This window comes from Bemisia tabaci, chromosome 2 (assembly GCF_918797505.1).
Source record: "Bemisia tabaci chromosome 2, PGI_BMITA_v3".
NCBI lineage: Eukaryota > Metazoa > Arthropoda > Insecta > Hemiptera > Aleyrodidae > Bemisia > Bemisia tabaci.
This window is the reverse complement of record NC_092794.1, coordinates 913,105-939,526: the sequence shown is the minus strand read 5'-3', so window position 1 is coordinate 939,526 and position 26,422 is coordinate 913,105. Positions and strand designations below refer to the sequence as shown.

The following is a 26,422-nucleotide window of genomic DNA, read 5'->3' as shown; positions in this document are numbered from 1 at the left end:
TCTTTATAAAAAAGGATGTATTGAGTAATAAATAAATAAATTCAATTTTAAGAACATTATCAAAACTAAGATTACGCTATCCTACAATATTTGGTAAAATAAAATCAGAGATATAAAAGTGAAAAAATAAACATACACACGTGGATACAAATCAAGGAACACTTTTCTGGAGAAAAATAAATTATTGACAAAGAACACTTGAAATAGATATTGATTACGTGTAAAACAAAAAGGGAGAGCCAAAGTATATTTTACACAATGAGATGCTGAGGCAGTCAACGTGAGTAAAAAATTTATAAAACTTGTTCGGCATGCTGATACACTGGCTTATATTTCCATTATAGATCTTGCATAATTAGAGAATTGTATCTTGCATTGACATCAGAACTGACTTCACCAGTTTTGTAGAGGTCAGCTTTATTGATCATTACATGTGAAATGGCAGTGATTATCTTTCACTATACGGTAGAATCTTAATTAAGAGGCCAAACATGCTGAACCGCTGGGTTGGTTAATGGAAAACCTGCATGCTCGAGACAGTCACAATTGAATCCCTCAGTCCGAAAATGGCTTAACTCAGGTTTTTTACGTTATTCATTTCCTTGAGTAGAAACACTTCTACTCTGGCTGTTAAGCAGTTGTTTTTGTTTCCTGAAAAATTTCATTTTTCTGAGATGGGGCATTTTCGAACTGAGAGGATCAATTCCTGTACTCAGAAATTCCCAATCTGGTTCAGGTTGTTTTTCCCACCAAAAGTCTAAACGAAACTTGGTCCATTGAAAACGTTTCCTGTGCCAATTTAACGTTCATACATGAGGTAGGACGTTCGCTTACTGTGGGCTAGCCCATACATACCCAGGTAAGAGGGTGGAAATCGCAGCTTTACACCAACAATTTTTGTGAAAAGACTGTAGAAAAAATAGTTATTGTTAGGATGACATTTCAACATGCTCATATAATAAACATATATTTTCATTTTTTATTTATCTAGAGCTTATGTCACTTAAATTACGAAATCGAGAGATAAAAGAGAATTGGACAACAGACCTTTTGTAGAACGTAAATCCAGATGACATTTGATGGACGTGGGACTAGTTCTTGTACCTGTTTACAGCTCTTATGGCACAGCATAAAATAAGTGAGAAAATTATTCCAACGAATTCAACAATACCCACTCCAAGAATTATCCCAATGATGATAAACATGTGTTGCCGGGCAACAGAAAGCATTTTATCCATGCATCCCTAGAAAGAAATAAAATCAATGTACTGAATGTTATTGGGAAAAAATATGAGCATCAGATCTTTAAAGCAGATCTCCAGACTCAAGTTTTGCCTTTTACAGCACTTACTATATTAAGATATTGTCCGCCGAAAATCATGAGGAATGTCATCATCTATCGCGTTGCTGCGCACCATACGCACTTCACTATACTCACTTTAGTCACATCAGTAAATGGTAAGTGTAATCTTCACTGATAGCTCTCCATGCACCACAAAAAAGACGAATATGTGACATAACATTACATGCACTCCTAGGATGAATGACATCATTTTTTGAATACTTCAAACAGCAAATATCAATGCCTTCAACACTTTAGGACATTTCACGTAAAACCTTCAAAGAATGGTTACATGTACTTTGAGAGGTCAACAGGTAATTCAATGGGTAAGTTGCATTTTTTTTCTTCGGTTCATTTTCTAATTTTATCCATCATCCTGAGCACCATTTTTCCTAGAATTTTTTAACCCCCCCCCCCCCCCCAAACACCCCAAAAAAGCTCCTCAAATTTCAAAAAAATTTGGTGGGAAAATCTAATATTAAGTGAGGACAGAGTTTGGCCGTTGTGTGGTGTCACAACTTTGATGACAGGTTCTTTCACTTTACAAATACGTAAGTTTCCCCATAAGGAAATAGAGGAAAATTTTCAAACGGAGTGCTCGGACGGTTTTGGGGCGTATCCACCAAATTTTCTTGCAATTGTAAGCTCTTCATACTCTCTGGTTGATAAGACTATACCTAGAAACTTAAAAATGTATGATAATTTCCAGTACATATGGAAGCATGTCACGAAAAAGAGGTAATGTTTACAATATCCTTGTAGAGAAATTCAGATGCAGCAAAATGTAGGCGGGCAGATGAGATTCCTTCGTTTGAATTTTTGACTATATTTAGCTTTTCAGCTTTAATGCTGTATTTTAAGTAATTTTAACCACACCATCAGTTATCTTGTGAAATGTTACATCAGAATGACTCAACAGCCTCTTTATCCCTCTTGGGTGCAAAGTCCCCATTGTTAAAGAATATGCCCTATGCAATGCAAATTGTGTCAGCATTTCATGTCTGATGACGAGATCTGCAACTAAAAAACTCCAAGGAGTTGATACCCGACTATTTTGATATTGCTCTTCTATCTATAGTAGGAGGTTTTTATTGTGAAAAGCTTACACTGGTCTATGAAAAAAACAAAATTGAAAAATCTGGGATATGATGGATTCTTTAGTAGGTAATTTTTAATGTGGATTCCGAATAAGATCAAAGTTTTTTCCTTTTACCCACCAATTTTCTAAAAATATGAGATGTTCTTCAAAAGACGGGCTTTTTCAGGGAAAACTCAATTTGCCAGGGAACCGGTGTATGGTAGAGAACATGTACCCATGTCTGAAGAAGATTCCTCGTTGTCTGATAACGAGGTTTTTCCAATCAAATACCATGATCTGCTCATACCTCCTCGTAAAACTGTTCTACTCGTTTTGCCTCTGAAAGGCAGGGGAATGGGTCTGTTGCACGCAAGCGATACAGCCAACTGAATGCATTTTAAGGAGTAAAGTCACTGGGAAATCACGTTGGACACATAAAAAAAGTCTAAAATCTACTCCTGAACGCGCAAGCTGCATGCTTTGTAACATGGTTCTACAAATTTACTGCTTGTGCAGGCAGTTCGATTTAAATCATACTTTGAAAAAAGTTAGTGAAATTGTTGGTTTGTTCAGGTTAGTTTGTTTAACTCTTCTGCCAACCTGGTTGGCGGTGACAAAGGAAAACTGCCCACAGACGCGGGAAACTTGAGAAAGCAAGGTACAAACGACGCAGATTGCGCGCTGAGGAGTAGGTTTCAGACTATTTTGACGTGCCCAACGTGATATCCGAGCAAATTTACCCCGAGAAAACATATTCGATTGGTTATGTCTCTTGCGGGCGACAGACCCATCATTTAATGAGGCTATTTGCTCTTACTTTCCACTGCTGGGGCCAAAAATGGCCTTAGTTTAGCATTAAAGCGGGAGACATGAAAGCGTAATTCCATTATTAGATTAAAGAAAAACTTGAAAGAACTGGGATACCTTGAACTAAAATAAAAGTTTTCTCTCCCTTTGATGCTCACATTTCTATTTTTTCCCCCCACTTACACACTAACTTAACCACGTCAACTACATAATTTCATAATAATAATCATAATAAATATCAATCATCTCAAATCCTTAAACCTCAGAACCTCAATCATTAGAAAATTAATGGATCGTCTGGAGGCAGTGGTCATGAGACAGTGAAAGGTAGGCCAGGGTGGGAAACCAGAATACGGAAAGCTATTAAAGACTTCCGAGAAGAAATCCGCATTTTAACTGAGTGTTTAAGAGCACAACCTAGCAAAAAAGTCACAAAGATGGGAAAAAGAATTCTGGTAAAGCTCAAGAACGAAGATAATCCCACCAAAACCGATGTGTTAGATCTTCTAAAGCAAAGTTACAGGTGCAAGCATCGAAGTTAAAGAGATATCAAAAAAGTAACTCACGCCGGGAACAAAATAGCTTATTCAAGAAGAGTCAGGGTGCAATTTACAGGAGTCTCCAACCAAAAGATGTAGACGGGAACCCTCTTCAAGATAAAACGCCAAGTATGGAAATAATCACAGACTTTTGGCAAGGTGTCTGGAGCAAGCCATAACAACAACGTGGAGTGGTTGGAGCAAGTGAGATCTTCAGTGAAAATCAAGGAAGAAATGACTGAACAAAGCATCAGCGAAGCTGATATTGAGAGGGCCTTGAAAAAGATGCTGAATTGGAAAGCCTCAGGGCCTGACAAGCTGCAAAATTTCTGGTTAAAATCTTTCAAGGCAGCTCATCCGCAGCTTGCCCGTTGCTTTGAGAAGATTCTTCGGTCCCCTGAAGAACTGCCATCGTTCTTAACCACAGGTGTCACATTTCTCATACCAAAAACTAGGCTTTAATCAGATGATCCTGTAAAGTATCGGCCAATCACGAGCCTTCTCACAATGTACAAGCTCCTAACGTCCGTGATCTCTGAGAAAATCTATAAACATCTTGAACGAAATGATTTGCTCAACGAAGAGCAAAAAGGTTGCCGTAAGGGCTCAAGGGGGTGCAAGGAGCAGTTGAAAATCGATGTAGTCATTGCCAAATCTGTCATCAATAGGAAGGTCCCCCTTTTCTCTGCCTACATTGACTATCAAAAGGCATTTGACAGCGTCCCTCACTCCTGGTAGCTAGAGATCCTTGAAATTTATGGAATCAGTCAAAGGTTCATACAATTCCTGGCACAGGCCAGGGGCGGTGGGAAAACAGAGCTCGTCATAAATACACCCAGCCGACAGCTCAGAATAGGAACGATTAATATATATCGCAGCATCTTCCAAGGTGACTCTTTGAGTCCGCTTTGGTTCTGCCTAGCCTTGGGTCTGTTGAAGAGGGTGCTCAATAGTCTTCAAGTGGGATATAATTTTGGCAGAGACTCCAGTACATCACATTTGTGGTACACGGATGACCTGAAACTGTTCGCTAGTCGAAAAGAAGACCTGCACTTGATGCTTGATACGGTAGGATCTTTTAACAGGGGCATCCACATGACATTTGAATTGAACAAAGGCAAAATAAGCAGTATTATCAAGGGAGTATGGGCAGCTCATGAGGGGTACGAGCCTGCAGAGAATGAGGGTAAAATTGAAGGCATGCTCGAAGATGACCAGTATAAGTACCTGGGATACATGCAATCTCGAGGAATCCAGCATAAAGACTCGAAGCGTCAGGTCTCTGATGATTACAAGGTCTGTGGAAGTTGAACAAGGTGATAATAGTGCCTATTGTTTTTGGAGCCACGGGAGAAGTTCCTAAAAAAACTGTTTGATAGCCTGCGAAAGCTCAGTCTTAGGAAGGAGCTGTATCAACAACTGCAAAAGGCAGCATTGTTAGAAAGCTGCAGAATTGTCCACCGACTTTCACCGCTAAAATGACTAAATCTTATAGCCATTTTAAACCAAAGATTTTTAACATATAACTTTTAACATTTTAATATTTTCATTTTAGTATTGTTGAAATTTGTAAGTTTATAGCTTTGAAACGAGTTTATGAAGTAAAGCCACTTTTAACCATTTTAAATCAAATATTTTAACGTTTAACTTTTTACATTTGAATAAATTTATTTTAGGATTGTTAAGATTTGTGAATTTTTAGCCTCAAACTAATATTTTAATTTCTTCTTTAAATTTTAAGCTTTGAAACAATTTTTGAAATTTTTAGCTTTCTTAATGAGTTGGTTGTAGGGAGACTTAAGTTTGACTCTCCTCTGCGTTGAAACGCCGGGAGGAGTCGAGAGAGCAGGCCTTGGGCTGTATATGTTAAAGACGCAATAAAAATAATAATGGTAAAAAAAAAAATAATGAAAAGAAAAAATGATTAACATTGTATTGTTGTAAGGACCACAAAACTTCTCTTCAAAATGGGTCAGTTAGGATGGTCACAAAATCGTGTTTTGATGCTCGATTCTTGGAGATTAGCAAAAAATAATAAGATCTGTCCAAAAAGCAACTTCCTATGCTCCATAATGATGAAGATATCGTGCTTTGAAAAGTCAGGTTTTTGATGTCATCCACCGCTTCAGTGACACCCTTGGTATTTCCCTCCTTCGTTCAATCAGTGATGCAGAGGGCGGAGTGCACTTCAACGACATTAAACATAAACAAACTGAGGTGAACTGACTGTCCGCCTTACCTCTATGCGTCGAGAGCATTATCTCCTGATGAGAAGATCTTTGAAGCGCGAATCCGTCTGTTTCTAGTGTTTAGTGTCGTTGAAGGTTCGCGTTCCGCCCTCTGCATCACTGATCGAACAAAGGAGGAAGAAATTAAGGGTGTCACTGACGCAGTGGATGACGTCAAAAACCCGACTTTCCAAAGCGCGATATCTCTGTTAATATTGAACGTAGGAAGTTGCTGTTTGGACAGATCTTGTAATATGTAGCTAATCTACAAGAATCAAGCATCAAAACACGATTCTGTTACCAGCACTATTGACCCATAAGCAGTTAGATGTTAATAGTTAGTTGAAATTAATAGCTTACTTCTTTGAATATACTCGGAGCATATCCAGACACAACGACACTATTTCTGGCAGCCTCACACATTTCTACACTTAATTCAGGACTGCAGCATGATGCAGGAATCGAGAAAAGCACATCTTTTGAACCAATTTCCAAGTTTATTCCTTCCGTGCCGTTTGAATGACGGTATTTACTGTTAGCCCAATCTGTCGGTCCATTGGCACCACAGCACCGCAACTGAAGAACATAATAAACTAATCATTAAAAAAACGGAAATGAAATTACCATACTGCATCAACTAGGTACAGATACATGGTATAAAATAAAAAAAATGGAGACAAAATGATAACTCCTCATGCATTATGTTTGTAGCAAAGAATGGATCACTATACAATGAACGAATTTTGACTTGCACATACATTTTTCTGAAGGTAAATGATAAGTGGAACACGATGCGCACATTAAAAACGGGAAAAAGTAACTCAGAAATTGAGAAATACATAGTTCAAAAGGCGCAACTTTTCCGCCAATTTAAGACTCCCCGGTTCCGCGCGCCGAACCGAATGATGTCATCTGGCACCCGTCAGAGGTGAGCACAGGTTTCTAAGATTTTTGTCAAAAGTCTTCCTACTCATCGTATGTGAAAACAATTGGAAAGTCGAAACTATGACTTTAGAATCAAAGAATCGAAACTCATTCTTGTTATCTGCAGGTAACAAGGAACAGGTTCACATTGAAATACGTTATATTTTAACAAGCATCAATGGAAAATGAGAAAAAATAGCGACTTGACTGCTGTAGTTAATCACTTCCATTATTTCCTGCCATTTCAGCGCATTTCAAATTTCTTCAAGTCCTTGAACTTCTTTGCGGGCTTGTCCGGGATTTTTGCTACAAAAGTACGCAATAAATCACCACATAATCTACTTACTACATACTTTTAAAATATTAGATAAAAACCACAAGGTTTGGTGACCCATTGTTCTTGTTGAGGCATATGGTACCAATGCAGGATGGGTTGGAGATAAAAAAAATAAAATAAAATAAAAAATTAAAGATTCACAGTAATATTTCCAATATTACCTGATTGGCTATTGTTCCATTTCAATCCCCCATCGCGATGACTTCAAACCTACTCTGTTTCCTTGTTCAGTTTTCCAAATAGTGATCCTCCACTCTAACAGTGGCATCATCATTGACTCTGTAAACTCTCAACAACGTGACCCCATGCCCTCACTAGGGTGTTTCTGATATTTTAAATTTACGAATTCAAAGGAGATGCTGGTCTTAAAAGTTGATGTGTGGATAGATTAGAGGCCTCGTGCAAGGAAAAAAATTAAAAACAATTTTTATCCAGTGCTCAAACGACTCAAGTGACACAGGTTGAAATTTGAGGTTTTTAGGTAAAATAACACTGTTTCCCCGTGGAAAACGCCGAGTTACGGCTCTAAAGTCCGAAAATATCGTCAATTTGGTCGTAGTGGCAATACAAAAGCCGCAAAACACCGTGCCAATCAGGTAATATTGGTAATATTACTGTGAACCCTTAGTTTTCTTATTTTGTTTTTTATCTCCAACCCATCCTGCATTGGTCCCATGTGCCTCAACAAAAACAATGGGTCACTAAACCTTGTGGTTTTTATCTGATATCTTGAAAGTGCGTAGTGAGTAGATAATATGGTGATTTATTGCTTACATTTGTAGCCAAAATTCTAGACAAGCCCGCGTTTAAACAGTCCAAAGACTTGAAGAAATTTCAAATGTGCCGAAATGACTTTTAATTTATTTCCTTGCAAGAAGCCTCTTATCTATCCACACATCAACTTTTAAGACCATCTTTCGAATTCGAAAATTTAAAAAATAAGAACAACCTTAGCCCTCGTTCTGTTATGTTCATTCTGATCTTGTGAGTGTTGATAGCCTCTGAGTTATTAATGTTTCTTCACGATTTTTTGCAGATCGAAATTATTGTGCACAGTCATCTGTTTGGGACGCTGATATTTCGATAGTCCATTGAAGAATTACTCCCTCTAGGGTTTTCTAATCTATGGTCATTTTTCTTTGTTAAAATTATTAAAACCCTGTCAATTCTATGGATCCCTTTACCCGATACTACTTCTGTAAACTTCTTGGAAAAGACATATACCTTTCAAGCTCTACAAAAAAGGTCCACTTCCGTAAATTTTTCGACCTCTCCCTTGAATCTAATTAGTAGTGAGGCTCATGTTTTCGATTTTTTTAACATTAAATTTTTTTGTATCAGGAAGTCAACCTGGTGACTCAGCCCCCGACCCTGAAGACCAGCGTTAATCAGCGACCAGAGTGCTTTCTTTAGACTGATTTCTTTTACTCCAGCGAAGAACCCTGTCCGCCCTGACTTTTTGGTTTGCTGGTGACAAATTACCAAACTATAATATCTAATGGCCATTCCACTACCGGCTACCCTCGAAACACGCCTTTTAGAGAGATGGCAGACTCCTCAAAGAAAAGATCCAGGATGTCTTAAAAGAAAATGGCTAAACTAGATAATTAGAACAGATGCTAAGTCACTTTTGGAGAAATAACAGATACTTACATCTCGCTGGATGATATCAAAAGTTTTTGTGTGCCGGGGGTTCAATCCATATTCATTTTGAACAGTTGATTCAATGCTTTTGCGGACAAGTTTTTCCAGCTGTTCACTGTTGCAATATGCCCACCAGCCAGCAGATATTTGAGCCACCACAATTACAATCAGCAGACAAACAAACTGAAATAAAATAGTTGCGTTTGATTCCAGACCAATATTGCATGCCAAACAAGGCATTTTTCCTATTGACTTATGGCAAATGAAGTGACTTATATAGAGTGCTAGGCATGACCTAAATCGTCAAGTATTTCCGATTCATCAGCATGTCTCACGAAATTTGGTCTTAATGATTAATTAAGTTGGGAGAGGTTTCCTTGAACTTTAAAATCTATGGGCTCCTGTGCCAAACAACCCACGCTCGACACAGCACCTTAAGAACAAACCAATCAGTGCATTTTTAGGCGGCTGGTGCTTTTTAGGGGTGCTTTATTTCTTTCTATCAATGTTGACATGCCGCCTGTCACAGGTACAGAATTACCTGCAACTTGTTCCTTTCTTAAACTAAAGTTCCGAGGAGTTATGCCGACATGACATAATGCCGTGCGTAAATAATGATAGAATCAGTAAATTACAGATTGTAAAATATAAATACTCATTCCTTTCCATGGTCTTTTTTCTAATTCCTCTTCTCATTCTTACAAACGACTACGGTGTATGATTAAAAATGACTATTCTGCTTACTGAATGTATAAAATGTTGTTCTCCAAATTACATTAGTTTAGAGCAAAAGCACAAAGAAAAACATATTACACATCGTCACTAAAGCTCAACTCTCGATTATTAAACGTTCTTATGGCTAGTGGCTTGAAAAAGTCTTGGGTAGTACCTGCTAATTTTCCTGAAAATAACTCGGCAGATTTTAAATTCATAGTTTTCAGTGAAAAATAATCTCCTTAAATTCTTGAATTTTGAACTGAACTTGATATAAGCGATCGAATAAAGAGAATTGGTAGCTTAGCTAATTTGGAGGTATGAAACCGACAAGCTCATGATAGAATTATCAATTTCATAAGAAGATGGAAAAATCAGCATCTACCAGTCTAAATAAAAAATATGTGTCAAATAGCTAACTGTTCGTAAATAGTGGTAATCAAACTGACCGCCAGAGTAGCTCTACTACCTTGGAACTAAGATATGTAGCAGTACTTTAGAGTCAAACTTTCATTGAGCCACTAAGATACAGACGAAATGGAAGGGACATGAATTATTTAAATCCAAGAAAAACAATACCTATTTCCTTATTACTTTTTATCGGCCTCCTGCTGTCGAATCTTTTAAGTTATTCTGATCTAGTCTAAGAGCCAGCTGCACTTTTGGCGCCACTACTCCGGCACGCTTGGAACTTTGCAGGGACATAGTTCTGGCCTTTCTAGTAACGGATTGGGCAATATCAGACCTCAAAAGTGGTGCATCTGGCCGCTGCGCCCCCCGAAAAACGGAAAAAGCGTGCAATGAAATCGCACGGAAGAGCCACTTTTCGGCTCCTGGAAAGTGTTTTGACGTTGTTCACTAACCGTTATATTGTACGCAGGTAAGGTTTGGGTACATGTCAACTTAATTTTAGCCCGGCAGACGAATTCTAATCCATGCAGCTGATCTGCAGACCCCGAAAATGGCTCTTTCTTGTGATGAAATCGAACAAAAAAGTCCTCTTTTGGCTCTTGAAAAGTGCATTGACGTTGCTTCCTAGCCTTTATATCGTACACACGTATAGTTTGGATACATATCAACTTAGTTTTAGCCCGGTAGACGAATTCAAGTTCATCTGGTGGATCGGCAGACGTCGAAATTGACTCCGCAAACAATAAAAATTTAAGATTGCCGTGCGACCTCTCCAGGGTGCATAGACTCCACGCACTCACCCCCCTCAAAGACAGGTGCATTGGATTTGGACTCCGGTTTGGGTCGTGGAGCCCACGCACCAAATTAGAGAGAGACAGAAAAAAAGTGGTGCGTAGGCCGTGGGGCCCTCGCTCCTAGTAGTTCGCAGGGGAAATTTTCAGATCATTCGATCAGATTTTCTCGATGGGATACCAGAGAAAAAAAAAGGAAACAGAAAAAAACCGTCTCTTCCTTCCCTCGTTTGCTCCTAGCGGGCACTAGGTACACTGCACACTGTAATAAAATTGCAACCTATAATCAAAACGGTAACGTTGCATGGTGTCGATGATCACCATGTCAACAATCAGAAAAATATCTGCCTTATAAGTAAGATTAAAAAATTAACCCTCGATTACATGAATTAATTTTGGATCACAGATTTGGAAATATAAATTTTTTTCTGAAAGATCTTCATATAATCTCTGAACGTACTTCGCAGTTTTTTAATTGAAAGAGTGTTCCATTATCTTTGATGTCAAAAAATAAGGCTTAGATTACATTGAGAGGCTAACTGAAACATTATTACTTCATCCACCTGAACCGCAAACTGATAGAGGTGTAAGTACATGACATAAAGCAAATACAAACCCCGAACCGCTTTTATTTTCGCCTAGTACAAGGAAACAAGGACATCAGTCTTTCAGCCCAAGATGGCTAATAAATTATAGGATTTCGTTTTTTGAGAGCCAGTAATTTTTTGGAGAGCTCCATGGAAAAGAGTAATTTTTAGTTCTAAGGGGTAGTTTTAGGAAGCAAAAATTTACCATTATGCCTAAAATCGGTGTTATCAGTGTTTAAGCTCGTGTACTTTAAACAACCATATAAAAGAAACTTAGACAGTATAACTATCAAGGGAACTTTTTTCGAATAATGTAACGGAATTTTATGCCGGTAATTCAAATTTGCCTATTTTAGCTCTAAAATACATTATATCAACTTTGTTTTCCAGCAGCTGAACAGAATTGTTTTATTTTTATGGCTTAAATGATTCTATACACACTCTGCTTCAAGAATCTGAGGAGTTTCTGCTTTTGACTCATCAAAAAATTTAAACTCGTTCAGGCAAGCCGTGCAGAGATAGGTAAATTGGGTTATTTTTCTTGTAATGTGCTCAAATAAGTGTATTACTCCCAAAGCCGTAGAAACATATTAAAGGGGGGAAAACTCGCGAAAAGACGGGAAAACGCGTAGCTGCGCGTAACTCTCGCAACTTCAGGCTCCTAGGGGTGCGTTAAAAAATTTGTTTTCCCCAATTGTATTTTTTCGCGATATTTTCTCTTTAAACAGAACCAATTGAGGGTTCCGCACTTTAAATTTCCGAAAACTCAAAATTATAGACCAACCTAATATCGACTGTAATGCGTAAAATTGCTGAAATGCGCGATTATACAGGGTGGCCCAGACCTACCGTACCAGGCCTTTTTTTCGGTTAATTTGGGTCGCACGAAGTCCAGGATTGCGGGGATAAATGGGGAAACGACCCCAAGGAATCCGAATTTCATGGTCCCAGAGCCCCCCTGGCGTCCCTTGGGGGGTAAAAGGGGGGTCCGTACTTCAAAAGTCAAGGTTAATGTCAAAATTTTGAAATTATTTCATCGGAATCAGAACGGACGGAAATTTTTAACCTGAATCGGCACCCAGAAATCCAAAATTGGCCCATCCAGGTCCAAAATACCGACCCCTAAAGGTGGGGGACAGAGCCCCCTTTCAAAAAAAATCAAGTTCGTGAAGTTGACGTGGAGACTCGGAAAAAATGTGTATTAATGGGTAATCGACCCCAAGGAATCCAAATTTGAGGGTCCCATTGTCCTCAGACACTTTTCTGATGGGGCACAGGGGTAACCTCCACACCGGTTAAATTTAAAAGTTCAGAGACCCCCTGTGCCCCATCAGAAAAGTGTCTGAGGACAATGGGACCCTCAAATTTGGATTCCTTGGGGTCGATTACCCATGAATACACATTTTTTCCGAGTCTCCACGTCAATTTAACGAACTTGATTTTTCTTAAAGGTAGCTCTGTCCCCCACCTTTAGGGGTCGGTATTTTGGACCTGGATGGGCCGATTTTGGATTTCTTGGTGTCGATTCAAGTTAAAAATTTCCGTACGTTCTGATTCCGATGAAATAATTTCAAAATTTTGACATTAACCCTGACTTTTGAAGTGCGGACCCCCCTTTCACCCCCCAAGGGACGCCAGGGGGGCTCAGGGACCATGAAATTCGGATTTCTTGGGGTCGTTTCCCTATTCATCCCCGCGATCCTGGACTTCGTGCGACCCAAATTAACCGAAAAAAAGGCCTGGCACGGTAGGTCTGGGCCACCCTGTATGACTATGAAATGCGGCCATTGATTAACTTTCCATCCTACAAAAATGAGGCTTCACTGTTATCATTCTCCTTTTTTGCTTCCTTTGCGATGCACATTATTCTGCAGTTGCCGGAAAGGTTCCGAAGTTGAATGTTTTGCGGCAACGTAATGAAAGGCGTATTCGTTTACCCTGCGCGCTAGGCCCAACTCACCACATTTTTTCTGTCTCTCTCTAATTTGATGCGTGGGCTCCACTACCTGTGGATCCGATGCACCTGTTTTTGAGGGGGTGAGTGCGTGAAGTCCATGCACCATGGAGAGGTCGCACAGTAATCTTAAATTTTTACTGCTTGCAGAGCCAATTTCGAGGTCTGCCGATGAACTTAAATTCGTCTGCCGGGCTAAAACTAAGTTCACATGTATCCAAACTATACGTGTGTGCGATATAAAGGCTAGGAAGCAACGTCAATGCATTTTTCAGGAGCCAAAAGAGAACTTTTTTGTTCGTTTTCATCACAAGAAAGAGCCATTTTCGGGGTCTGCGGATCAGCCACATGGACTAGAATTCGTCTGCCGGGCTAAAATTAAGTTAACATGTACCCAAACTATTAAAGGTTACTGTTAAAGGTTAGTGAACAACGTCAAAGCACTTTCCGGGAGCCAAAGAGTGGCTTTTTTCTTCGATTTCATCGCACGGAAGGGCAATTTTCAGGGTGTGCCGATCAACCGCATAAACTCGAATTCGTCTACCAGAATAGAACTAAGTTAACATGTACCCAAACTATATGTGCGTACAATATAAAGGTTAGTGAACAACGTCAAAGAATTTTTCGGGAGCCGAAAAGTGGCTTTTCCGTGCGATTTCATTGCACCCTCTTTTCCGTTTTTTCGGGTGGGGGGGGGGGGGGCCGCAGCGGCCAGATGCACCATTTTTGAGGTCTGATATTGCCCAATCCGTTGCTAGGGAGGTCAGAACTATGTCTCTGCAAACTTTCAAGCGTGCCGGAGTAGTGGCGCCAAAAGTGCAGCTAGCTCTTAGACTATAAAGTCTTTACTTATTTTGAGGATCTTGCTAGAATAAGTCACACCTGGAAAGATTTTAGTCACATTATTCCATATGTATGTACCATGAACCTTCAAAACTTTATTCATCCATGGAAAATGAGATTTCTTTCCATCTTCCTTAGGCAAATTAGAGAAATTAGTTGCCTTTCTTCAGAGAACTATAAGTACTTCGAAGTATTTTTATCCATTAATTTGGTGGCTCCAGTTTGTTTTGAAAACTCTAAATTCAGGAAAATATTCCTATGCGGCATACATCAGTCATCTTTCAACTTTATATATAATCTTTTTATACTGTACAATTCAAAATGCAGTTATTCATAAATGCAAATGAAAAGACAAGGTTATGATAGGTCTCTTATCAGATTTTTTATGAAGTGTGTGATTGGAACATTTCACAGAATCCGGATGCAGCAGTTATTTCAAAACTTTTTAAAATTTCTTCCTGCAGTGAAGTAGCACAATTTTTTTTCTCATGTTTTTGCTGGCTTTAAAATGTGACTAAAAGAGTTTTTATAGGGTAAAACTACTTCTATGCTGGGCTAACTACTCAAAATTAATAAGTGCTTTCTTGGAATACAGAGTACAAAATTGACGGTTTACGTTTGAAAGTTCATCACTTGCAGTATTTCAGTGAATAAGATCACAAGATAGTTATGAGAAATAAAATTGCATCAATTCAAGATCTAGAATAGACAGCTTGTGTCAATACTGCACTCCAAATCAGGTATACATCAGCATTAGATAAGAAAACCTACTCATAACTCTCCACCAATATTGTTTAAAAATATTGGAGGAACTTATCCCTAAGAAGCACAAACCTTCGAATCAGTTTGTAATCTGTTGACGAGCAGTTCGTCAGGCAGAACGTTTCAGAATACCCTGACTTTTGAAGAATTTTGGTGAGAAAAGTTACTGACTTTTTCCGATTTCTTCAATGCTTATGGCATCAAATTGCTTTGGTAGTGCAAAGTTTACACTCCGCCGATACAAAGCATGCATGCAATTGGAGCCATTCGATAGCTGTTTAATAGTTTTGATGAAACAGAAGAATTGAGGGTTCGATGGCTGGAATGTCTTTTCATGGTTGAGTAAAATTGACTGACTTTTTAGCGAACCCATAAATACTGACATAGACCTTAGAGGATCAACAGCAGTTAAAATTCCAAATTTCTGTTGAATTAGGATGTTTAGTTGGAGTTGAAGTTAGGACAGGAAAACATACCATGACAAGCATACACTGATTTTCCTTGTGGGCCCCGCAACAACCAAGGAATCCAGTGAGAAATAGAAGTGTTCCAACTACTAATAACAGGCTGATACCTGTGTAGTAATCACTCGAGTCTTGAGTCATACCCACATTGAATATCGGATCAGTTAGCATCCAAACCGCAAGCCCGATGAGAAGTAAGCCTAGAACCTGGACAAAAAAAAAAATAATATAATAAATAGGAATCATTAGTTTTTATCATGAATTAACAAGTCAAAGCATGCAGCTTTGTCTCTGTTTGATGCTTCGGAGAAGATGGATCGGAACGATACCCTCCAGATTTGACTTCCCTGTCTGAACTCGATGAAATCTTCATGAGTATCAAAGGCTGAGGCCCATCTGATAAGTAAAATACTACACTGAGCACCATTGTCAAACTGTATTTCTAGATCAGAGGGTACACCTTTGCAATGGCTTCCATTCCTTAAGAATACATATAGTTTCCTTTCTGAAATGGTAATTTGTGTAAACAGAGGGAGCTTTCCTAAGAGTGTTTAGTTCCGAAATTCATAATCATTACTAATTTAGTGCCACGATTCACCATTTTACTTCACGCTTTTCCCTCTACATGGTCTTGCGATGGGACTCTTTCAACCAATAGATATGGGTCAGTTACGCTGGTCACAGAATCGTGTTTCGGTGTTTGATTCTTGTAGATTAGTTAAACATAATAAGATCTATCCAACCAGCAACTTCTTACGTTCAATATTAACTGAGATACCACGCTTCGAAAAAACGGGCTGTTGGATGTCATTTACTGTGGTAGTGACACCCTTGGTTTCTTCCTCTTTCTTTTGATCAGTGATTATGAGGGCACAACGCGAAACTTCAACAACAGATCTTATTATTTTCCGTTAATCTACAACAATGATCAAGCATCAAAACACGATTTTGTGACCAGCGCAACTGACCCATTTGCGATTTAAGTATTTATAATCTAAATAAATTAATTCCATAAGCCCGTTCGTGATTTCAAAATAACTTATATATTGAACATATGGTGACAAATTACACCTTCAATGGGATCCAGGGGCTCTCCTGGGCCAGGCGTGACAGCTCGCTATCACGGCTAGTTTAAGAATAAACGTAACTTGTTCAGCCGCATATCTACTGACGAGCCATGTCAAGATTTTTTAGTTTTAACTGATAAGTAAAGCCGATTATTTTTTACATTACAGAACTGTTGAATCCTAATTCACTACTTTTTCCGTTGAGTCTTGAAGGAGAATACCATGTTTGAATCATAGTATTCTCTGAATCACTATGTATGACATCGCTAATACTTGAGAGGGGTATTTGCCACTTAGCAAGCAACTCTCTTTGCCTATATTTGTATAATTTTTGGGATCAATTTGGAAGAGCAGCAAAAAAGCGGCTCAATAGTTTCGTAAAAGAAAATTTTGGTTGCCTTTCTTTTTTTCTTCCTTGTTTGCCACGGAAATCCCCAAGGAAATAATTCCCGCATTAGGTTAAAGTTCCATTCCCCCCTAAGATCCTAGTTACCAATCAGCCGCAAGTAATGCTCAGGTAAGGTACTCAGGGTATCTGTCTGGGAATCGGACCTCCTGATCATAGGATCAGCGCTACAAACGATACACTATAGAATGCCGACCTTGATCAAGGCATAGATGAGATATGATTTCCCGTTTTGAGATATCAGATTTTTTTTCTTTTTACATGCTTACATACCTTTCATCAATGCTGTATTATTCGCAAAGCATGTTTTTCTTCATGAACGATTACAATTACGATATTACTAGAGTACCTACAAAGGATTTTCAGAATTGATTTATCGGAAAAATTCTGCGACATCTAAATATGACTTAAATCATCCACGGTAATTTGAATGAAGGTAAAACCACGGAATGAAATTATGCTATTTACGATTAAACGTGACTAATAATGATAAAACTAGCCAAAGATTCACTTACATAATTTCATTTGTAATGGATTCAAAAAATTCTTTTATTACAAAGTTCATCTAGAAACATGGAAAATAATTCATCTACATTATTTATTTGCAGAATGGTATTACTTGTGAAATAGATAATTTCCATATCGAGCATAACAAAGAAGACAAGAAACTACAAATTGTAATGAAAGGAGAGATGAATTTTTCACACCAAGAAGAACTGGATATAACGGTTGAGAGTGGAGACCTTTGTCTCTATCGAAACTGTTGTCGACCAAAAAAAAAAACCTGACTATATAACAGGAAATAATGAATTTATTTTTCTTATGGTTTTTATGTAAATTCTGATAATATTGTAAGCTCTTATGTTTTAAAAAGCAGTTAAACAGAGATCGAAATCCAATCATTTAGCCATACTAGAATGTCTACCTTTAATCTGGCGTACTTCCATTTCTTCATCAGAAAGCTAGTACAGCTGGTGCTGCTCCTTCTTAAGAACAGCACATATCTTCTTATTTAGAGACTTAGAACAACTGTTAGTCATCTACATTTGATAGTTGCCATTCATAGATCAAATTTTGATATATACATTTTTTTTTTCAATTTCCATCTATATGCATTTCTGGTTATGAAACTGATGACAGCCAATTTTTCCAGTTTCACGGCAACCATTTTTTATCGTATTAGTCTCTCATATTTTTATGAAACCAAAGAGCAATAGCTTTTACGGACTTTAATCAACATTCTGGATGTTGACGCAGCGTTGGCTGTGGTTCTCTCACTGTGACTGGTTAGACTTTGTACAAACTCATCCCTTTTGTATTGGACTAAAGAGTTGAAATTAACTTGATTCGAAAAATTAATGAAAATAAGTTTCTCTTTTTGAGTGGCACAATTTTATCAGACTATTAGATATCTGTAAAATTGTTCTTATTAATTTCAAAATTACAGGATTTAGTCAACCTATAATTTCCATTACAGCAGGAGTAAAAAATAACTGCCATTCATTTCAGTGAGAAACCCTCTTTATTTACTTTATTATACTTTATTATTACTCTTTATTTTACTGTCTCAACCCAGATGGGTAATATGAATATGTTTCCTTCAATATTATTCTTTTAAAAAATTATCACCACTTGCTAATAGCAAGTTCAACAATTGTCTTGGTTTTTTTGCGGCATGCTTTGTATTCATGATATTTACAAAATAGCGTAAATCATTGAAAATTGTGCAAAAAATTGTTTAGATTTATAATGAATTTTATCTTATTTGCAGACTCAACAAAATAAATTTCATATTAAAAACTGTAAAAATTTCATAGTAACAAATGTCTTAAAAATAGTTTTGTCCAATACTTCCAAATTCTGACGATACATACGGTTATTTATTCGTATTAATAACAGGGTTGAAAAGTACAACATGTTACTCAGTTATTAAATCATTGCTTCACTCCTTACTAATATTGAACTTTACTTTAAGAGTCATTTTTCATTAAATTTTGTATTCCTTTTTATGCGCTTATGAATCCGATCTCATAATTATAGTGTTAAAATTTCTTTTTTTATTTTGTCAGCTTTATGCTTTTTTTTTGTTTTTTTTTTTAAAGCAAAATTACATGAAAAGAAACGTTAACCCTTAAGGTGATTCGTCAAGCTCAAGTGACGTGGTCGAACTGGCATGCGATATATCGCATCTTTTAGGTCAAAAATCTCGGCAGATTTTGAATTTTCAGCAAAAAAAAGGACGATAGCCCCTGCGCATGAGCCTGAAGAATCATTCTAAACCCAAAAATCGGCAAAATTCAGAGAAATGAAAACAGGATAGTGTTTGGAAAAAAACCTGGCATTCGATACCGAAATCGATAGCTGAATCGAATGCGAGGTTTTTTTCCAAACACTAACCTGCTTTCATTTCTCTGAATTTTGCCGATTTTAAGGTATAGAATGATTCTTTAGGCTCATGCGCAGGGGCTATCGTCCTTTTCTTTACTGAAAATTCAAAATCTGCCGAGATTTTTGACCTAAAAGATGCGATATATCGCATGCCAGTTCGACCACTTCTTTTGAGCTTGACGAATCACCTTAAACGAAACTTCTGAATTGGTTGTGTTGTTGGAAAAAAACGTTGTCAGAAATTATTTATCTAAATAATAAAATTATTTGTTCCAATTTATCAAAACTTGTATTTTTTTTAAAATAAAAAAACACTAAATCCTAAATTTTCTATTAATACAAACAGATAGAATACAACTAAACTCATGAATATTTTTATCAAACCTTAAAGGACAGTTTCCCAATGTAAGGTGGCACACATCATTCTCTTTTCTTTCTTCTAATGTAGAGTACCTGTATAGGGAGAGTACCGACAGATCGGTTCATGGAGGGCTTAGGGCCCAAAGGTGCAGCCACCCTTCTAACCAACTTCTAACGCACAAAATTTCACTGCCAGTCTGCAGATTCCAATTCTAACCAAGATGGCCAAGAATGTACAGAAATGAGCGTTCTTCCGCGAAATTGAGTAAATTCATGCAAAAACTGAGTCAAACACGTTCTTAATAAAGGACGATTCGTCACAATAGTATCAGTAAATCCCTCTGGATAATTGAGATTCATAGGTTGGCTGCCCTTTTGGGCCCTAACTTTATTCGCGGAGGCATCGGTGAAGGCCTGATGGATTTTCGGAGTTTCAGATCTGTCTGTACTCTCCCTATACAGGTACTCTATTCTAATGCAATAATATTCAAAAATCTAACTTTGACAGTAACAAGAAACCTTTAAATGTGCACTAACTTTTCTTACCTGCTTCATGCTTTGAAAAACAAAAAAAAACATCATCATAGGTTTCTATAACTTTCTAAATATATAAGTATTATTTTACAATATTTCAAAAAATTCTTCTTCCTTTGCAATAACAATATCCAACGATCAAAACAAGTCTCATGATATCAGAATCGGCAGAGCATTCATCAGAGACATAAATAGCTCGGAAGTGTTTGACAGAATGAGGTCAAGGTGTAGCATAAGCCCTTGGTGAGGGGACCTCCTAGGTGATGGAGGTGCAATAATATTAAGTACTTTTTCCAGGGTGGATCTGCACCCACGATAGGCCGATTTAGAGCATTGCCAAAAATTAAAGGTGTATATGCCACAGCAGACCCTGGCTTAGTAGTATGCACAGTATGAACATGCACATTCCTGCAGTTTCCGTATTGATCCGCTGGGGACAACAAATTTCAGACTCTTGCCATAAAATAAAGAGACCAGTCAAGAGAAGCAGAAACTCCTAAAGTTCTGAAGAGCCAATGCAAACATTTTTCTTTGCTCGACGGTGACAAACTCAATGTTGCCCAGTGCTGCTAGAACAATGCAGCTATTATACAGGTGAGAGTAGCCACACTGCCCAAAATGTATTTCATCAACATGATGCAACTGTAAACGGTCCTGACTGACTCATTTCACAGCTGAGACCACATCGTTGTCATCTGGGTGTCAACAGACTTGGAGAAAAAAATTCCCTGGCTTTTCCAGGTTTTCCCTAACCAAAATGATCAAAATTCTCTGACTTGAACAATTTTTTTACATTAATTTCACTGTAAATGATAAGAAGAAGTGAACCTCTTTTTGTCCTGTATTACTTGATCATTCAGTCATCTGAAATTGCAATTCCTCATTGAAACTTATGATCTGATGACTATTCTGAACACTCAGAATAATGAGTTTAACTCACTCAGTGAGTTATTTGCCTCCTGTGGTGTAATGGTTGTAGTGCTGGCCCTCCGCCCACGAGGTCCTGGGTTTCCTTCTTGGCCAGGTGACCTGATTTGGATGGTCTCTGACGATGATTTCCTGGTGCTTGGGTATTAAGCGTGGGATTAGCCGATTGGCTATTTGAAACATGGTAAAAAAAAAAACTGAGATGGTTAACCCCTGAACCGGATTGAGGCTCACAATCAATTCGATTTTGTGGGCAGCCCTGATCTTTACAAACCAAAAAATAAGAGCTGAACCATAAGCTTAACAGGTGGGCGGAACTTACAACTGACTACCAAGTTCTCCACCAACCAATGAGAGGCACTTTTATTTGGTCCTCTGGTTAAGTTTAACCAACTAAGGACCAGGTGACAATTTGTTTAAATATTTATGATCCGGCATCCGGTAATTTTTGGCACCTTCAATTTTGTCAATGATGTGGGTGGGTGCACCCACTGACACAAATTACTACTTACACAGCAGGACAGATAAAGTTACTTGAGCAATGTGATGGGGGAAATTTGGCTCATGGTAAAATGGCCCGTATTTATACAGGGTGATCCAAAAGTCCCTTCCACCTCCTCTAACTTTTTACCTAATTGAGGTAAAGATTTGAAACTTGGGGGATATTCCTAGGTCAAAGGGAGCTACTTTTTGGCCCCCCTAAAATTTTCAGGAGGGCCCCCCTTGGGGGGCAACGGCCCCCAACTTTTAATTTTCAAACGGGAAGACTCCGTTTGTGGTAGCTCGTTCGAAAGAGCATAAATAAAGAAAACTTTTCGCGCAAACCCGAAGTCAATACCCCAAACCGTTTCAAAATGGCGGCCGGTTAAAGTTCAAAATGGCCGAAAATTCACACCGGTTATTTGTCGATGGATTAAAATCGGTATGTAGGCGTATTTTGACATGAGAAAAACGAATTTGACGTTAGATTTTCAAAAAAACCAAAACATCCAAAACGGCCGCCGGTTAAAGTTCAAAATTACCAAAAATTGATTTTTTTGGAAATCTAAGTTCAAATTTGTTTATCTTATGCCTAAATATTCTCAAATTCCAAGTTTTAGGCAAATCCATCGACAAATGACCGGTGTGAATTTTCGGCCATTTTGAACTTTAACCGGCCGCAATTTTGAAACGGTTTGAGATATTGACTTCGGGTTTGCGCGAAAAGTTTTCTTTTTTTATGCTCTTTCGAACGAGCTATCACAAACGGGGTCTTCCTATTTGAAAATTAAAAGTTGGGGGCCGTTGCTCCCCAAGGGGGGCCCTCCTGAAAATTTTAGGGGGACCGAAAAGTAGCTCCTTTTAACCTAGGAATATCCCCCAAGTTTCGAATCTTTACCTCAATTAGGTAAAAAGTCAGAGGGGGTGGAAGGGACTTTTGGATCACCCTGTATATGTACCACTATCAGCAACGGAAATATTCCCGTTGTGCCCGACTTAGGTATGTGAAACGTGACTGCGGTTGGGGGGGGGGGGGGACTTTCGCCGGTGCAGTGGGTGCAGGGGCCCTCCTCCAAAAATTTTTAAAATTTAAACTGCCCAGTGAAGCAAAACGAGCCCTGTACAACTACAAAATTTTCAAAAATCAAGACCTTACTTAATTTTCACACTTTTGCAGCGTATTTTTGCATGATTTTACTTTGTCATCTATGCCACCAGAACTGAGGCTTATGCTATGCAATGGCTGCAATAATTGGCGCCCTTTTGTCCAATGAATCATGCATGCTCTCACACTGGAATTTCATGCTGCTGTTGGTGGCAATTTTGTGGTCTCTGTTCCGACCCCCCTCCTTAGAACTCGGAATTTGCTGCTGGGGGCAGCTGCCCCCTCTACCCTATATGGGAATCCAGGCCTGATGGGGGAACATAAACCAAAGCCAAAGAACAGAACTAAGATGGACATCAGATGCCGGTCTAGGCCTCAACAACAACTAGGACAACAACATCATGTAAACATTGATGACGTAGGAAGGTACAATATGACAGAATAACGACCAGCTTTCCTTTCTTCCCTCTACTGCGCAAACGCAAGATGACAATTTCTTCTTCACTTGCTAACGAAACAGGAACACACACAGTTACCCCAAGTTTTAGGCTCACTGTACCGCGAAAGCTACAGCGACTGCTTTGCAAAACGTACGTTCACTGCTACAAAACGGACTCCTGAGAAAAAATGTTCAATCTTTTTCATACAATTCCCTGACTTTTCCCCGACCTTATGAAATTTCCTGACTATTCCCAATTTTCCAGACCTGTAGACACCCTGGTCCTGAAGTCTGCTCTAACTTTCCTTTCTGTTGACATGCATTTGGATCGTATTCAGCAAAGAGGCACCAGCGCTATTGCAGTGTTTTCAAAATTGTGTCGATAACTTCTTCTTTTCTGTATGTTGGAGTTTTTTTTTCTTTTTAATTTTGCAAACAAGCTTTAAGAATTCAGCATAGAGCTGAAACATCTCATTTTTATCGCACAAGGGCCCAAAAAAAACTCCAACATACTTACTGTCTTACGACCTGTGCGTCCACCACAATCAGTGTGTGTTCCTCTTTCCTCTTGAAAATACTCTGTGCAAGTACGATGCTAAAATTTACACGATTATTCTCCTTTAATATGGACAATTTTTTGATGGGAAGCAAAACAAATTTGCTATTCCGGGGTTTTTCTTTTCAAATTATAGAGAAGTAACAATATTACTACACTGTAGTTGCGCTGGTTCCTTTTTGCTGAAAGCGATCCAGTTTACTGATGAACATGTACTGGGTTCAGGGTAGTAGCTCTCATAAGGACTTAGCAGGAAAACTACTGGTAAAACAGATCAGAGATAGAAGAGGACCTTACCCAAAACAGGAGGTTCATAAGGAACACCAAAAATTTCATGATGGCATAACATCCTGTTAAGCCCATTTTGAAGCAACTTGAGAACGCCCAGTTGCAGAAATGTTTGGATTCAGAGGATTGATATGATACTGCGAAGATACGTTGAATATCTACGAACGCAAACGTAACTCGTTGGACATACACTCATGCACATCACCAGGCAGACACAGGACAGAATAAACAATAAACATGATTACACATTACACTACACATACGCCCGGACATGAGAGTTATTCTATGATGAGAGTCCGTCGGAGTCCACATCTCGATTTTGGCTGCCATCTTGAAGATGTGTGACGTGCAGAGGGTACGGGCTTTTACCGCGCGATTTGAAATGTACCCGAAGTGTACCCGATGCCGCGGCCGGCGCGCGGCTCATACAATTTCCAAACGGAATTATGAGAGATCGTATTCTGCGTTAATTTTTACTGAGAATTTGCAAGGAAGTCACAATCATTCTTATGTTTAATATTTCTGGGTGAAATTATTGTTTAAAGAATGTACCCGATGGGCTCGTTTAGAGTACCTTTATAGACAGAGTATGGCCATTTCTGTTCCGGTTTTTCATTGGTCGCGAGCGAATAGGCTGACACGATGCTCTTAGGGCCGTAAATAAACAAACAAGATGGCCGTTATCAGCAAGTAAGATTGAGGTTATGCACATCTTACATCCTCCTGTGATTAGAGACTCTACCTGTGATGAAGGTGAAAGGCAATTTAAGGTGATTCGATGGACGCCATATTTTGTGTCAGAACGGCATGCGATATATCGCATCAATTGGTTCCATATTTTCAGCTACTCGTCATTTTTCTCCTATTTTGAGATCGCAATTTTGTTGTCAGGAGTCTAAAGCACTCACTTACCAATTTTAACAAAGAAATTCAACGTAATAAAGGCGTGGTTTTTTTAGAGAGAAAATATCGCATTCGAGTGCAGTTTCGATATCAGTATCGAATGCGATGTTTTCTCTCTGAAAAAACCACGCCTTTATTACGTTGAATTTCCTTGTTAAAATTGGTAAGTGAGTGCTTTAGACTCCTGACAACAGAAGTGCGATCTCAAAATAGGAGAAAAATGACGAGTAGCTCAAAATATGGAACCAATTGATGCGATATATCGCATGCCGTTCTGACACAAAATATGGCGTCCATCGAATCACCTTAACAATGTTTTCATGTGTTTTTCGTGTGCTATTCGTAGATATGCTCGTTTAAATTGTTACTGCCGCATAATTGAAATTTTTGTCAAATTTAGCTTCTCATCGATGTTACGGTGAGCCGCCATCTTGTTTGTTTATTTACGGCCCTAAGAGCATCATGAAGCCTAAAAACTCGTTGACCAATCAAAAAGCGGAACAGTTTTCCTGTAGTAAAAAGATACGAATCGCCATACTCTGTCTATAAAGGTAGAGTCCCTTTATACCCAGAGTTAAGACAACTCACTTTTGGTTCGGCTGAAAGTGGCCTAAAAAAAAATCCAATTCTGATTGGTTCTCGCTCATGGAGGCCGAAACGAGTGCACCAAGATGGCGGTACCTCGAATGTGAACAAGAATAATGAAAATATCACCTAATTGTGGTTTATCAAGAGTAAATTGTCATTTCCATCGGTCCAAAATGAAAAGAGATTAAGAAATTACTCACAAACCAATCTCATTTTCTTTTTAATTGATCAATTTGTTGACGTTGTTGTTTTTGTGTGACAGACATCGCAGGTTTCCTGATCCTTACCCCTCAATATCGTTCGTTTGGGTGCACTCGTTTCGGCCTCCATGGCCAGCCAAGGTCGGCTGCCAGTCAGCTGATAATCGAGTTGTCGTTACTCTGGGTATAAGGGGAACCTAATCTGTAATCTGTGGTGCGCTATACACAGGTAGCAGGCATAGAGAAAAAAAAGGAGGTGTTTGCATTTCGGGCATCTTGGAATTTTTTGATGACTTGATGACGTAGGTGGGTACAGCGTGAATGGGACGTCGCTGTACCCAGTGTACCCACCTACGTCATCAAGTCATCAAATATTCTAAGATGCCAGAAATGCAAACACCTCCTTTTTTTTCTCTATGGTACCGTAGTGCACGTGAGCGTTGCTCGTGACACGTGAGTTTTCAGGTGTTCAGATTCCCTTAATTTCAGTTTTTAATTATCTGATTTTTCTGTTTGTCAGTAACAGTGCATATCTCTGCAGCAGGACATTAAAATTGTATCTAATATTTATTTTCACTCGTATCAGACGTCAAGTTGGGTCTGTCTTATCCCATCATTAAGTATTACCTACCCCGAACTATAAATATTGTGCCCAATAAATTAAGCTGGAGGTTGAAATCTTCTAATATTTTCTTTAGGGCATCATTCATACAATGTTTATTACTTCAAGCTGCTTTCATCGTGTGTTTACTGCTT

General features: G+C 38.6%; 2 protein-coding genes across 6 annotated transcripts in view; one reads left to right on the top strand and one right to left on the bottom strand.

Annotated features, from left to right (window-relative positions):
- Tsp96F (Tetraspanin 96F) lies at nt 1-24,260 on the bottom strand. Its single transcript, XM_019043880.2, has 5 exons — nt 23,985-24,260; nt 15,438-15,632; nt 8,909-9,082; nt 6,355-6,570; nt 1-1,244 (listed from the first exon to the last, which is right to left on the bottom strand). The coding sequence occupies exons 1-5, from the start codon at nt 24,048-24,050 to the stop codon at nt 1,092-1,094; spliced, it is 804 nt and encodes a 267-aa protein (XP_018899425.1). The 5' UTR covers nt 24,051-24,260; the 3' UTR covers nt 1-1,091.
- A 1,736-nt stretch (nt 24,261-25,996) lies between these two features.
- LOC109032005 (methylthioribulose-1-phosphate dehydratase) overlaps nt 25,997-26,422 on the top strand; it is a 35,704-nt gene continuing 35,278 nt past the window's right edge. The window contains exon 1 of one of the 5 annotated variants that reach the window (XM_019043882.2): nt 25,997-26,119. The gene's annotated coding sequence lies outside the window, so the exon portion shown is untranslated. Of the gene's footprint in view, nt 26,338-26,422 lie in introns of all 5 variants that reach the window. The other 4 variants (XM_019043884.2, XM_019043881.2, XM_072296502.1 and 1 more) reach the window with 4 other exon arrangements.